Source organism: Heptranchias perlo, chromosome 16, assembly GCF_035084215.1.
Source record: "Heptranchias perlo isolate sHepPer1 chromosome 16, sHepPer1.hap1, whole genome shotgun sequence".
Taxonomy (NCBI): Eukaryota; Metazoa; Chordata; class Chondrichthyes; order Hexanchiformes; family Hexanchidae; genus Heptranchias; species Heptranchias perlo.
In genome coordinates this window covers 64,302,610-64,318,735 of record NC_090340.1, presented here as the reverse complement: position 1 = coordinate 64,318,735, position 16,126 = coordinate 64,302,610, and the positions used below count along the sequence as shown (strand labels likewise).

Sequence of the window (16,126 nt, the reverse complement as noted above, 5' to 3'; positions counted from 1 at the left end):
TGAGGGGTGACTTGATTGAGGTCTTTAAGATTGTGAAAGGCTTCGATCGGGTAGACGTAGAGAAGATGTTTCCACTTGTGGGGAGTCCAGAACTAGGGGCCATAAATATAAGAGTCACTAATAAAACTAATAGGGAATTCAGGAGAAACTTCTTTACCCAGAGAGTGGTGAGAATGTGGAACTCACTCCCACAAGGAGTAGTTGAGGCGAATAGTGTAGATACATTTAAGGGGAAGCTCGATAAACACATGAGGGAGAAAGGAATAGAAGGATATGCTGATAGGGTGAGATGAAGTAGGGAGGGAGGAGGCTCGTGTGGAGCATAAACACCGGCATAGAGCAGTTGGGCCGAATGGCCTGTTTCTGTGCTGTACATTCTATGTAATTCTACGTAGTTTTGCCCACTTAGTTTGTCCATGTCCCTTTGTAACTTTCTGCTCCCATCTACACAACTAATTGTGCCTCCTAACCGGGGGAAAAGCTGAGGTCCCAGTACAGAACCCTGGGGAACACCACTTGTCACATCCCACCAATCAGAGAACCAACCCTTTATCCCCTCTCCTGCCTCCCAACCAATTACCAATCCATGTCACAAGGTCACCTCCAATTCCATGGGCTTTCATTTTTGCTAATAAGCTCTTGTATGGAACCTTATCAAACGCCTCTGGAAGTCCATATAGACAACATCCATAGACAATCCCCTACGCACCATGCTAGTGACCTCTTCAAAAATTTCAACTAGATTTCCCAGACATGACCGACCCGTCACAAATCCACACTGACTCTCTTTGATCAGCTCATATTTGTCCAAGTGCTCAGTCACTCTGGCCCCAATTTTAAAAGTCGGGGGGGGGGGGGTGGGTGGGTATGGTGAGCACGAACCTCAAAGTGGGTGGTGAACCTGCGGAGGGGGGGGACGTGGAGGCCCGAGGCTTCCTTGTTTGACCAGGAGGACACTCCAGCTCCTCTTGGCCCCTCCTGACAGGTCTGGCCTGGGGGGGGGGGGCGGTGGGGGCAAAGCCATTACTGCTCCCCCTCCTCCGCTCAAGCTTCCGCCTAAGCTAACAGATCGGGGCCTGATCTGCAGATTTAAAGAGGACCCCATCAGCTTGGGATGGGTGACCCCCTGGCCTGCTCAAATATTTGCGAAAGGCAGTGGAAGGGGAGGGAGTTGTTCCCCTCATCTTAACTGCCCCCCCCCCCCCCGCCTGGTTTCTGCCAGGCCGGGGGAGGAGGGGGGCGGTGGGGGGTAAAATCAGGGCCTGTGCCTCTGATTATAGATTCTACTAACTTCTCCACAACTGACAGGTCTGAACTCTCCTGGTTTCTCCCTCTGTCCTTTCTGAAATAATGGAGTGAAATTTGCAATTTTCCAATTCAAAGGCACAATTCCTGAATCTAGAGAACGTCCAACATATTATGACTAACGCACCAACAATCTCCACACCTATTTCTTTCAATACCCCAGGGTGGAAACATTCAGATCCTGGAGATTTGTCTATCTTAAGTCCCATTATTTTCTCCGTTGCCATTTTTTATTTATATTAAATCCACTAAGTGGGTTTGCACATTGAGTGAACGGAGATTGGGAGGGCAGTTTGCTTTCCCTTTCTCTCCTCAGGTGAGGCCACCATAGAGTTACAAAAAAAGCCTTTTAGTCTTTCCCCTGTAGTCTCCAGTTGTCATACTCACAGAGGCAGACGGCAGCCAGGAGTCTCGAGGCGATGTACGGAGGCACACATGCAGGGTAGACTGGCTGCAGCACGTAACTGGAGAATGTCAGAGCCATCACGGCCTGGGTGGTGGGATATATGACCAGCAACGCACTCCACAGCACCAGGAATCTGAGCCGGGGGAAACAAGAGGCGTTTGTATCATCCCTGGACAGACCGCAAGAAGGGAAACATGCAACTCGATGTCACAGCACCGTGAAGTACTAACACCCTGCGACTGGGGGTCGCCTACTCTGGCTGAATGTATTCCTGGACGTTTCATCACATGACCTTCTGCCTCCAGGAGCCTTGGAGGGAGTGCAGCGTAGATTTACTAGAATGATACCTGGACTCCAAGGGTTAAATTACGAGGCGAGATTACACAAACTAGGGTCGTATTCCCTGGAATTTAGAAGATTAAGGGGTGATTTGATCAAAGTTTTCAAGATATTAAGGGGAACTGATAGGGGGGATAGAGAGAAACTATTTCCGCTGGTTGGGGAGTCTAGGACTAGGGGACACAGCCTAAAAATTAGAGCCAGGACTTTCAGGAGTGAAGTTAGGAAACACTTCTACACACAAAGGGTGGTAGAAGTTTGGAACTCTCTTCCACAAACAGCAGTTGATGCTAGCTCAATTGTTAATTTTAAATCTGAGATTGAGAGATTCTTGTTAACCTAAGGTATTAAGGATAAGGGGCGAAGGTGGGTATATGGAGTTAGGTCACAGATCAGCCATGATCTCATTGAATGGCAGGACAGGCTCAAGGGGCTGAATGGCCTCCTCCTGTTCCTATGTTCAACAGTCCTGCCCCCGCACGCCCGCCATTACTCGGCTGATTGGACAGACTCTTTGTTACCCAATGAGATGATACTTGACTGTCAGTCAAACAGACATTTTTCCCATCTCCGATATGTTTATAACTAATAAGTGAAAATGTTCGAAGAAATGAAAAGAGATTAATCTTCGACTCCTGGAGACTGGGAAGATTGGGTTTGTTTTCCTTGGAGCAGAGGAGGCTGAGGGGGGACATGATTGAGGTGTACAAAATTATGAGGGGCACAGATAGGATGGATACTAAGGAGCTTTTTCCCTTCGTTGAGGGTACTATAACAAGGGGACATAGATTCAAGGTAAAAGGCGGGAGGTTTAGAGGGGATTTGAGAAAGAACTTTTTCACCCAGAGGGTGGTTGGAGTCTGGAACTCACTGCCTGAGAGGGTTGTGGAGGCAGGAACCCTCACAACATTCAAGAAGCATTTGGATGAGCACTTGAAATGCCATAGCATACAAGGCTACGGACCAAATGTTGGAATATGGGATTAGATTAGACAGGGCTGATGGCCGTCGCGGACACGATGGGCCGAAGGGCCTCTATCCGTGCTGTATAACTCTATGACTCTATGACAATCTCGGAGGGCTGGCGACCTGTCTGTGACACGGATCGTTGGAGGGGAGGGGGAGGCTCCCTCCTATTCACACAGGGAGCTTCTGCCCTCCGCTGGGGGGCAGGGGGAGAAATCAGACTGCATGTGAGTGTGAGCACTCTCTCTTCCACACTCCTACAGACCAGCAGGGAGCTGGGAGCAGGTGGTCAGTCCCCTATTTTCAGTCAGGGTCAATGAAGAACAGGGCGGGCAATGGGGTAGAATGAAACTGGGAAACGAGTGTTGTCCGTCGGGGTGCTGAACCATTCCAGACACATCTCACCGGCTCGGTCTCTGATCTGTGCCGTTAGCCAGGGTGGTAATAGTGAAGTTATCATTGGTCTCACTGCCCTGGGCTAGGGGAGCCACTGCTTCCTGCTCCAGGTCATTATCCAATGACTCCTGCTGGAAAGTGAGTGTGTACACAGACGGGCACTGAGTTCAGTTGTGATGCTCCTTGTAGTCGAATAGCCTGCCAACAATCACTGTCTAGGCTCACACATAAAGAATAATCATTTGGAACTGAACCCCAGCACCACTCAGTGCCTTGTATAACCGTGGGGAGAATATCGGCCATTTTAAAGATCTTTGAAAAAAGCTGCAGCACCATTCCAGCACAAATACCCCGGCAATACCTCACCCCCCAAATACCCCGGCGAGTGATTCACCTCCTGACTCCCCAAAGCCTTTTCACCATCTACAAGGCACAAGTCAGGAGTGTGAGGGAATACTCTCCACTTGCTTGGATGAGTGCAGCTCCAACAACACTCAAGAAGCTCGACACCATCCAGGACAAAGCAGCCCGCTTGATTGGCACCCCATCCACCACCCTAAACATTCACTCCCTTCACCACCGGCGCACTGTGGCTGCAGTGTGTACCATCCACAGGATGCACTGCAGCAACTCGCCAAGGCTTCTTCGACAGCACCTCCCAAACCCGCGACCTCTACCACCTAGAAGGACAAGAGCAGCAGGCGCATGGGAACAACACCACCTGCACGTTCCCCTCCAAGTCACACACCATCCCGACTTGGAAATATATCACCGTTCCTTCATCGTCGCTGGGTCAAAATCCTGGAACTCCCTTCCTAACAGCACTGTGGGAGAACCGTCACCACACGGACTGCAGCGGTTCAAGAAGGCGGCTCACCACCACCTTCTCGAGGGCAATTAGGGATGGGCAATAAATGCCGGCCTCGCCAGCGACGCCCACACCCCATGTACAAATAAAAAAAACCGCAAATACCCTGGTAATCCTCCAAACACGTGCTTAACATAGGCATAGTCTCCTCCTGACTTGGGGATTGTCACTCCAAGCTCAGCATAGCAAAGGGACCCAATAACGGTGATGAGCCCAGCCAGCACCCAGATAATGAGAGCCAGTCCCACGGACCCTGCGTGTTCCAGGACCCCTTTTGGGGAGATGAAGATTCCGGAACCGATGATGTTACCTGTGGAAAGGACACAAGCTGACATCACAAGGTGTTATATTTCTCAAACGTTCATCACTGATTCATGGACGTTACAGCACAGAAGGAGGCCATTCGACCCATTGACAAAGAGCTGGCACAGACATGATGGGCTGAATGGTTTCCTTCAGTCCTGTAAACTACTATTATCCTATAACTTTAACCTCTCGTTCCTCGTCTCGTTCTACTGGATCACCCCTGCACCCTTTCAATGGCTCTAATATCCTTCCTGTAATGTGTGACCTTAAACTACGCCCATTACTCAAACTGTAGCCTAACATTCACATCTCTGCCTTGTGTTTACGTTCAGTGCCGCTCTGCCTTGTTAATGGCCTTTTCTACCTCCACTCCCTCCTTTAAAGATCTTTCTGCTGCAATAGTGTTTTTGTGAGGTGATGATAATATCAGGACAGTGAACCCTGTTAAGAATTAATGTATCAGGAGATAGGTGTAAAAGTAGAATTAGTGACCAGAGGGATGGGCTTGACTGGGAGAGTTAGAGTACCAGAGGGATGGGCTTTAATGGGAGAGGTAGTGACCAGAGGGATGGGCTTTAATGGGAGAGGCAGTGACCAGAGGGATGGGCTTTAATGGAATAATCACTCAGGCTGTGAATTTTAGGGATTCCAACTATGAAAGTCAGTGCTGACCAGTGCTGTGCTGTCCTGATATTAACACTGAAATCTGCAGCACTCGAGGGCTGCTTCACCCTCAACACCAAACTCTGTCCAGAACAGGTTGGGGGATTCAGCCGATCCTGTCCTTACCCGACTGGGCTCACTGGATACAGTGAATATCAGAAACACTCCCTCGTCCCTAATCCAGGGCCACCGAGGTTAACTGTAGCAGTCCCTGCGACCACTCGAACTGAAACCAGATGGCTCGGCACTGATTGGAGATGGAACGTGGGACCTGCCTGCACAGGAAGAGGCCATTCAGCCCATCATGTCTGTGCCGGCTCTTTGAAATGTATATGCTCAGGACATCACCTTGCAATGCAATTACCCGCAGAGCAGCAATATCACGGGTACACCAGCACCTGCACGTTCCCCTCTGAGTCACACACCATCCCGACTTGGAAATATATCGCCGTTCCTTCATTGTCGCTGGGCCAAAATCCTGGAACTCCCTACATAACAGCACTGTGGGAGAACCTTCACCACACTGACTGCAGCGGTTCAAGAAGGCGGCTCACCACCACCTTCTCAAGGGCAATTAGGGATGGGCAATAAATGCCGGCCTCGCCAGCGACGCCCACATCTCGAGAATGAATTTTAAAGACAAGCCATTGAGGGAAATGTAACACTGCTGCATTTGTTACAGAGCACTTTACTATGTGTGACTGTGTAGAACACTCCTGTTCATTCCAATTAGTGGATGTTAAAAATTCATCACTGGTTAGGCCGTTTTCTGTTCTCAGGCCAGTTAGGAGTTGTATCGGTGGAAGTGAAGTTGCCCAGAGGGCCATTCTGATTCAGTGCCAGACCTGGCTCTGACTGAAGACAGTCCTGCCTGGACCAGGTCCTGGGGCATGTCTTTAACCAGAGTTAAATGGATTCCTAGCTTGGTTGCTAGGGACTTCTACCAGAGAATGGATAAAAGTGCAGAGCGCTGGACTCTTCGCTCTGCATACAGATGACGCAGAAGCGCTGGCAGAGATATCATTCAACTATGACAAATGAGACCTTTTTCTCGGCCATTCCTTGTGTGTGACAGGATCGCTGAGACTCACAGTGTGGCCAGTTAACTCTCTCAAGGCCACAGCGCCGTTCCTCAACCTAAATTTAGTTTTAAAAAAAAATCAGCGTAATGGGTTGACCGAGGGGGATTCTGTAGCTGGTTCTGTGGCCGGGCTTCTACATAGGAATGTAGGAACAGGAGGAGGCCATTCAGCCCCTCGAGCCTGTTCCGTCATTCAATTAGATCATGGCGGATCTGTATCTTAACTCCAACTACCCGTCTTGGTTCCATATCCCTTAATCCCCTCACCCAACAAAAATCTATCAATCTCAGTTTTGAAATTTTCAATTGACCCCCAGCCTCAACAGCTCTTTTGGGGGAGAGAGTTCCAGATTTCCACTCCCCTTTGTGTGAGGAAGTGCTTCCTGACATCACCCCTGAACGGCCTGGCTCTAATTTTAAGGTTCTGCCCCCTTGTTCTGGACTCCCCCCACCAGAGGAAATAGTTTCTCTCTATCGACCCTATCAAATCCTTTAATCATCTCAAACCCCTCGATTAGATCACCCCTTAATCTTCTAAACTCGAGGGAATACAAGCCCAGTCTGTGCAACCTGTCCTCATAATTTAACCATTTTAGCCCTGGTCGAGTTCTCGGGTGTCACACTGAAGCTGTACTCCTGTTCATGCTGACCTGGAGTATCGTGTACAGTTACACTCAACAGGATATCAGGTGTCAGCCATGGCTCAGTGTGTATCTCTCTCTCACCTCTTAAGTCAGAAGGTCGTGGGTTCAAGCCCCACTCCAGAGACTTGAGTCCATAATCCAGGCTGCGGAGCAGGCTCGAGGGGCCGATTGGCCTACTCCTGCTCCTATTTCTTATGTTCTTATGTTCTGATACTCCAGTGCAGTACTGAGGGAGTGCTGCATTGTCTGAGGTACCGTCTTTTGGGTGAGATGTTAAACTGAGGCCTCGTTTGCCCACTCAGGTGGACGTAAAAGATCCCATAATGCTATTTTGAAGAAGAGCAGGGAGTTCTCCCTGGTGTCCTGGCCAATATTTATCCCTCAACCAACATCATTAAAAACAAGTGATCTGGTCATTTATCACATTGCTGTTTGTGGGATCTTGCTGTACGCAAATTGGCTGCCGGATTTCCTACATTACAACAGTGAGTACACTTCAAAAAAGTACTTCAGTGACTTTGGAATATCCTGAGGTTGTGAAAGGTGCTATATAAATGCAAGCCTTTCTTTCTTAACAGTGGGTCATCCAGCCACTAGGAGCAGTGCAGAGAACAGCAGCGAGACAGGTCCCTAGTGTGAGAGGGAAGAGCATCCAGGTAAATGAGAAGATACCGAACGGGATAGTGAAAGTAAACACAGATCGATACGTTCAGATACTCCAGGAGGTCAGGGCACAGGGTCAGGGCGTGAAAGGAATATTTAGGACCGATTCCAAGAAGTATTTCTATACACCGGGATCAACAGCTGGAACATGTTGCCAGGAGAAGGCATCACATCTGGTACGGGACAGACTTTTTTTTTTTTATTCGTTCACGGGATGTGGGCGTCGCTGGCAAGGCCGGCATTTATTGCCCATCCCTAGCGAGATTTTTACAACTTGGCTTGCTAGGCCATTTCAGAGGGCAATTAAGAATCAACCACATTGCTGTGGGTCTGGAGTCACATATAGGCCAGACCGGGTAAGGACGGCAGGTTTCCTTCCCTAAAGGACATTAGTGAACCAGATGGGCCATTTGGCCTTTTCCTGCCCAGCATTTCCATATGTTGGTATGTTAGGTGGTGGAGTCCAGGACATGGACTCAATCAATGAACAGTTGGTAAAAGAGGAAGGAGATTATGTGAATTGAAGGCCTTCTTCATCTGAGACCAATTCTCATCCTCGTGTTCAATCCCTCCGTGGCCTCGCCCCTCCCTATCTCTGTAACCTCCTCCATGGCCTCGCCCCTCCCTATCTCTGTAACCTCCTCCATGGCCTCGCCCCTCCCTATCTCTGTAACCCCCTCCGTGGCCTCGCCCCTCCCTATCTCTGTAACCTCCTCCATGGCCTCGCCCCTCCCTATCTCTGTAACCCCCTCCGTGGCCTCGCCCCTCCCTATCTCTGTAACCCCCTCCATGGCCTCGCCCCTCCCTATCTCTGTAACCTCCTCCATGGCCTCGCCCCTCCCTATCTCTGTAACCCCCTCCGTGGCCTCGCCCCTCCCTATCTCTGTAACCTCCTCCATGGCCTCGCCCCTCCCTATCTCTGTAACCCCCTCCGTGGCCTCGCCCCTCCCTATCTCTGTAACCTCCTCCATGGCCTCGCCCCTCCCTATCTCTGTAACCCCCTCCATGGCCTCGCCCCTCCCTATCTCTGTAACCCCCTCCGTGGCCTCGCCCCTCCCTATCTCTGTAACCCCCTCCATGGCCTCGCCCCTCCCTATCTCTGTAACCCCCTCCATGGCCTCGCTCCTCCCTATCTCTGTAACCCCCTCCATGGCCTCGCCCCTCCCTATCTCTGTAACCTCCTCCATGGCCTCGCCCCTCCCTATCTCTGTAACCCCCTCCGTGGCCTCGCCCCTCCCTATCTCTGTAACCTCCTCCAGCCCTACAATCCTCCGAGATCTCTGCGCTCCTCCAGCTCTGGCCTCTTGTACAACCCCAACTTCCATCTCTCCACCATTGGCGGCCGTGCCTTCAGCTGCCTGGGCCCTAAGCTCTGGAATTCCCTCCCTAAACCTCTCCGCCTCTCTCTCCTCCTTAAAACCTCCCTCTTTGACCGAGCTTTTGGTCACTTGTCCTGGTATCTCCTTCATTGGCTCGGTGTCAATTTCCATTTATTACGTTTCTGTGAAGCACCTTGGGACGTATTCCTGTGTTAAAGTCACCACATAAATCCAATTGTTGTTGTTTGTCCGTACCCCGTGTATTCTCAGTACGGCCCTGTACCCCGTGTATTCTCAGTATGGCCCAGTACCCTGTGTATTCTCAGTATGGCCCAGTACCCTGTGTATTCTCAGTATGGCCCCGTACCCTGTGTATTCTCAGTACGGCCCTGTACCCCGTGTATTCTCAGTACGGCCCTGTACCCTGTGTATTCTCAGTACGGCCCTGTACCCTGTGTATTCTCAGTATGGCCCTGTACCCCGTGTATTCTCAGTACGGCCCTGTACCCTGTGTATTCTCAGTATGGCCCAGTACCCTGTGTATTCTCAGTATGGCCCCGTACCCTGTGTATTCTCAGTACGGCCCTGTACCCCGTGTATTCTCAGTACGGCCCTGTACCCTGTGTATTCTCAGTACGGCCCTGTACCCTGTGTATTCTCAGTATGGCCCAGTACCCCGTGTATTCTCAGTATGGCCCCGTACCCTGTGTATTCTCAGTATGGCCCAGTACCCCGTGTATTCTCAGTACGGCCCCGTACCCCGTGTATTCTCAGTATGGCCCCGTACCCCGTGTATTCGCAGTATGGCCCCGTACCCTGTGTATTCTCAGTACGGCCCTGTACCCCGTGTATTCTCAGTATGGCCCTGTACCCTGTGTATTCTCAGTACGGCCCCGTACCCCGTGTATTCTCAGTACGGCCCCGTACCCTGTGTATTCTCAGTACGGCCCCGTACCCCGTGTATTCTCAGTACGGCCCCGTACCCCGTGTATTCTCAGTACGGCCCCGTACCCCGTGTATTCTCAGTACGGCCCCGTACCCCGTGTATTCTCAGTACGGCCCTGTACCCCGTGTATTCTCAGTACGGCCCCGTACCCCGTGTATTCTCAGTACGGCCCCGTACCCCGTGTATTCTCAGTATGGCCCCGTACCCCGTGTATTCTCAGTACGGCCCTGTACCCCGTGTATTCTCAGTACGGCCCCGTACCCCGTGTATTCTCAGTACGGCCCTGTACGCTGGTACTCACTGTCTCAGATCAGTGTCCCGACATTCTGTCAGCTTTTTAATAGCTTCGCCACGTTGAAAGTGAAAGAATGAAGGAATTTGCATTTCTACAGTGCTTTACATGACCTCAGGATGTCCCAAAGCACTTTACTGAAGTATTTTTGAAGTGTAGTCACTGTTGTAATGTAGGAAACGTGGCAGCCAATTTGCGCACAGCAAGATCCCACAAACAGCAAGGTGATAATGACCAGATAATCTGTTTTAGTGACGTTGGTTGAGGGATAAATATTGAGTCATAGGGTCATGGAATCCTACAACACAGAAGGAGGCCATTCGGCCCATTGTGCCTGTGCTGGCTGTTTGAAAGAGTTATCCAATTAGTCCCATTCCCCTGCCCTTTCCCCAAAACCGTACAAATTAGACCTCTTCAAGTAGAGTTATAGAGTCATAGAGTCATACAGCACGGATAGAGGCCCTTCGGCCCATCGTGTCCGCGCTGGCCATCAGCCCTGTCTACTCTAATCCCATATTCCAGCATTTGGTCCATAGCCTTGTATGCTATGGCATTTCAAGTGCTCATCCAAATGCTTTTTGAATGTTGTGAGGGTTCCTGCCTCCACAACCCTTTCAGACAGTGAGTTCCAGACTCCAACCACCCTCTGGGTGAAAAAGTTCTTTCTCAAATCCCCTCTAAACCTCCCGCCTTTTACCTTGAATCTATGTCCCCTTGTTATAGAACCCTCAACGAAGGGAAAAAGCTCCTTAGTATCCATCCTATCTGTGCCCCTCATAATTTTGTACACCTCAATCATGTCCCCCCTCAGCCTCCTCTGCTCCAAGGAAAACAAACCCAATCTTCCCAGTCTCTCTTCATAGCTGAAGCGCTCCAGCCCTGGTAACATCCTGGTGAATCTCCTCTGCACCCTCTCCAAAGTACATGTCCAATTGCCTTTTGAAAGTTCCTATGGAATCTGCTTCCACCAACCTTTCAGGGAGTGCATTCCAGATCTTAACAACCCTCTGTGTGAAAACATTTCTCCTCATTTCCCCTCTAGTTCTTTTGCCAATTATTTTAAATCTGTGACCTCTGGTTACCGACCCACTTGCCAGAGGAAACGGTTTCTCCCTACTTGATCTATCAAAACCCCTCATGATTTTGAATACCTCTATTAAATCTCCCCTTAACCTTCTCTGCTCTGAGGAGAACAGTCCCAGCTTCTCCAGTCTCTCCACATAACTAAATTCCCTTATCCCTGGTATCATCCTGGTAAACCTCCTCTGAACCTTCTCCAAGGCCATGACATCCTTTCTAAAGCATGGTGCCCAGAATTGTACACAGTGCTGCAGCTGAGGCCTAACCAGTGATTTGTAAAGGTTTAGCATGACTTCTTTGTGCTTGTATTCAGTGCCCCTATTTACAAAGCCAAGTATCCCATACAGTTTCTTAATCGCCTTATCAACTTGCCCTGCCACTGTCAAAGATTTGCGAATATGTACCCTCAGGTCCCTCTGCTCTTGCACCTCCTCAAAATTGTAGCATTTAGATTATACTGCCTCTCCCAAGTTCCTCCCAAAGTGTTTCACTTCACACTTATCCACATTAAATTGCATCTGCCATGTGTATACCTATTTTACCAGCCTGTCTATGTCCTCCTGAAGTCTGCTACTATCCTCCTCACTATTTACCACGTTGCCAAGTTTTGTATCATCCGCAAACTTCGAAATTATACTCCCTATACCCTAGTTCAGGTCATTTATCTATAACAAGAAAAGCAGTGGTCTAATACCGACCCCTGGGGACCCCATTGCATATTTCACTCCGGTCAGAAAAACATCAGTTCACCACTACTCTCTGCCTCCTTTCAATTAGCCAGTTACACGCCCAAGTTACCACCGTCCCTTTAATCCCATGTGCTTCTAGTTTCCGAATTAGTCTGTTATTTAGTACTTTATCGTGTGCCTTTCACTGCTTTCCTCCCTCAGCCTCTGCACCGAGCGACTTCTCATCCTCGGGGATTTCAATCTCCATCGCAACTCATCATGCTCTCTCTCCTCTGAGTTCACTGCCCTCCTATCCTCCCTTAATCTCTCCCTCCATATAAACTCCCCTACCCATATTCACGGCCACCCCATAGACCTTGCCATCTCACGTGGCCTCTGCTCCCATCGTGTCAATCACAGATCAGGCCATCTCTGATCACTTCCTTGTATCCCTCTCCACCCACATCCCCCTTCCCCCTCCCAATTCCACTTCCTTCTGTGTCCACCCCTGGAAAAAACTCTCCCCCAGGTCACTTACAACGACACTTTCAAATTCCCAACTGTCGAGCCTTTGGCCCTCCATTCACCACGACATTTCTGCAGCTATCAGTCTGCTCAATCACACCCTCACCTCCACCTTTGATGCTCTTGTCCCCATTAAAACCATTACTCCCTCTCACCCTGGTCATTTCCCCCTGGTATGGCCCTCATCTCCACTCCCTTAAGTCCAAGGGATGCAGACTTGATCATCCTGGAATGTAAAGATAACCCCTGACTTCTCTTCTCCACTACAAACCATCTTGTTAAACCCCTCTCCCCTGCCCCCTCCACCCTCACCTCCAACAACAAGTGCGAGGAGCTCATGGACTTCTTTGTCACTAAGATTGAGACCAGCCGTTCAGCTGCCTTTGCCATTTCCCTCCCTTTCCCTAGCCCACCGAGCCAAACTTCCCCTACGGTTCCCCCCTGCCCTTGCCCTGAACTCACATCTTTCTCTAGTTTCTCTCCTATCTCCCCTCATGCCCTCTCAAAACTCATCTTGACCATGAGACCCCCGTCCTGCTCCCTTGACCCTATTCCCACCAAACTACTGACCACCCAACTTCCCTTCCTGGCCCCCGTGTTAGCTGATATTGTTAATGGTTCCTTCTCCTCAGGTACTGTCCCCCTCCCCTTCAAATCTGCCGTCATCACACCCCTCCTCAAAAAACCCACCCTTGACCCCTCTGACCTTGCAAACTACCGCCCCATCTCCAACCTCCCTTTCCTCTCCAAAGTCCTTGAACACGTTGTCGATTCCCAAATCCGTGCCCAACTTTCCCGCAACTCCATGTTTGAATCCCTCCAATCAGGTTTCCACCCCTGCCACAGTACTGAAACGGCCCTTATCAAAGTCACAAATGACATCCTATGTGACTGTGACCATGGTAAACTATCCCTCCTCATCCTTCTCCACCTGTCTGCAGCCTTTGACACGGTTGACCACACCATCCTCCTCCAATGCCTCGCCTCCGTCGTCCAGCTGGGTGGGACTACGTTCATCTGGTTCCATTCTTATCCATCCAGTCGTAGCCAGAGAATCACCTGCAATGGCTTCTCTTCCCACTCCCACACTGTTACCTCTGGAGTCCCCCAAGGATCTTTCCTTGCCCCCCCCTCCTATTTCTCATTTATAGGCTGCCCCTCGACGAAATCCAATGAAAACACAACGTCAGATTCCACATGTACACTGACGACACCCAGCTCTACCTCACACAACTTCCCTCGCCCCCTCCACTGCCTCTCATTTATCACATTGCTTGTCCAATGAGCAAAAATTTCCTCCAACTAAATACTGGGAAGACCGAAGCCATTGTCTTCGGGCCCCGCCACAAACTCCATTCCCTCGTCACCGACTCCATCCCTCTCCCTGGCCACTGTCTGAGGTTGAACCAGACCGTTCGTAACCTTGGCGTCCTATTTGACCCTGAGCTGAGCTTCCAACCACATATCCGCTCCATCACCAAGACCGCCTACTTCCACCTCCGTAAAATCGTCCGTCTCTGCCCCTGCCTCAGCTCATCTGCTGCTGAAACCTTCATCCATGCGGTTGTTATCTCTAGACTCGACTATTCAATGCTCTCCTGGCCAGCCTCCCATCTTCCACCTTCCATAAACTTGAGCTCATCCAAAACTCTGCTGCCCCGTATCCTAACTCGCACCAAGTCCCGTTCTCCCATCACCCCCTGTGCTCACTGACCTACATTGGCTCCTGGTCCATCAACATCTTGATTTTAAAATTCTCACCTTTGCTTTCAAATCCCTCCACGGCCTCACCCCTCCCAATCTCTGTAACCTCCTCCAGCCCTACAACCCTCCGAGATCTCTGCACTCCTCCAATTCTGGCCTCTTGCGCATTCCCATTTTATTCGCTCCACCATTGGCGGCCGTGCCTTCAGCTGTCTAGGCCCTAAGCTCTGGAATTACCACCTCTCTCTCCTCCTTTAAGACGCTCCTTAAAACCTACCTCTTTGACCAAGCTTTTGGTCACCTGTCCTAATATCTCCTTATGTGGTTCGGCCAATTTTGTTTGATAATCGCTCCTGTGAAGCACCTTTGGGACGTTTTACTACGTTAAAAGTGCTATATAAATGGGAGTTGCTGCGGTTGTTGTTTGATGGGACAGTGTAGAGGGAGCTTTACTCTGTATCTAACCCGTGCTGTACCTGCCCTGGGAGTGTTTGATGGGACAGTGTAGAGGGAGCTTTACTCTGTATCTAACCCGTGCTGTACCTGCCCTGGGAGTGTTTGATGGGACAGTGTAGAGGGAGCTTTACTCTGTATCTAACCCGTGCTGTACCTGCCCTGGGAGTGTTTGATGGGACAGTGTAGAGGGAGCTTTACTCTGTATCTAACCCGTGCTGTACCTGCCCTGGGAGTGTTTGATGCTGAGACTGGGCACAATAAGCAGAGACCTTTATGTGTTCGGTCTGGGATAGATTTGGATGCTGACCCTGAGCTGGCGGGACAGGGATTGAGTGTCAGGCAGTTCCACGCGGCGCTGACACTCCCTTTACCAGGAGTTTACTTTAAATCCTGTTCCCTGAGAGCTGTAATTCACTCCGGAATGTGAGGACATGCTGCTAATATTGACGGAGTGATGAAGTCGATGCCGCTGCACAGAGCCCAGGACCGAGCTGGGAGCCTGGTCCTCGGGAGAAGCCTCTGCTCTAAGCGGTCTTTTTGGAACATCGCCCTGATTCGTCTGAATGAGCGATTTGTTCCGAGCTGCTCTCTCCTACAATCAACATTCAGTTAAAGAGAGAAACTTTAAACGGAGTGAATGGAAAGGCAGCGAGGAGCAGAATCGCTGAGAGATTTGAATGAAGGCGGAGCTGGTGCAGATGCTCCGGGCTGGGCTGTGGGTTGGCGGAGACTCAGACTCAGACTCTGGGAATCCGATTGAGTGCGACCGACGGGCCTCGCACTTAGTGAATTGGTCAAAATCACGTTCAAGTTTATAAACCCATAAAACTCAGAGAGATTCACATTCCATTTCAACAAAAATATATTGAATTGGCAACTTGGAAGAGTTCAGTCATTGTCTAAACGCTTGCGGTGGTGACGAGAGAAAGTTTACAGTGGGTCGCAAGAGATGGGTTTCCCCAAACTCTCTCTCTCGCCCCCCCCCCCAGTACTCACCCACAATAATGGCACAGGCGCTGAGCAGACCAATCTCCTTTTTCAATGCCACTCGATCAGGGATGTTCTGTGAACCAGAGCGAGCCTTTTTTGCCGGCATTGCTGCTGAGAGATGCTGTTGTGTTTCTGGCTCCGCCTCACTTACCCCTCTCCAGCCATCAGTCACACAGACAAAGGGGGCAGCCAGCTACTTCTGCACAAAACTAGTCAAGGGTGAAGATTCCCTCCCTCTCGGAGAACAGCAGACCGAGTATTAAAGAGCAGAGTGTGAACACACAGGGCAATCCCACAGGGAGAATTGTTAAACTTCTAACGAGACTGAGGCCGGGAATACATTTTTTACATTTTAATTGGAAGAAACTAAACAGAACTTGACGTTAATTCCACAACAGCCAATCTCACAAAGAGTTTAGCAGCTCCTCAGTGAGCAATACACCCGCCAATCAATTTTAGTCATCTGACTCCAGCTGATTCTCTTAAGTAGGAAATGTAAGTCCAGGATT

At 50.2% G+C, this 16,126-nt stretch overlaps 1 protein-coding gene across 1 annotated transcript in view; it reads right to left on the bottom strand.

Annotated features, from left to right (window-relative positions):
• Window positions 1-15,723, bottom strand: part of LOC137333442 (large neutral amino acids transporter small subunit 2-like) — a 59,632-nt gene extending 43,909 nt beyond the window's left edge. Inside the window, exons 1-3 of the mRNA XM_067997592.1 lie at window positions 15,624-15,723; window positions 4,386-4,590; window positions 1,693-1,844 (exon numbers count right to left, since the gene is read on the bottom strand). Of these exons, the coding sequence (XP_067853693.1) occupies window positions 1,693-1,844; window positions 4,386-4,590; window positions 15,624-15,723 (457 nt within the window). The remainder of the gene's footprint in view (window positions 1-1,692; window positions 1,845-4,385; window positions 4,591-15,623) is intronic.
• Between the last annotated feature and the right edge of the window lie 403 nt (window positions 15,724-16,126).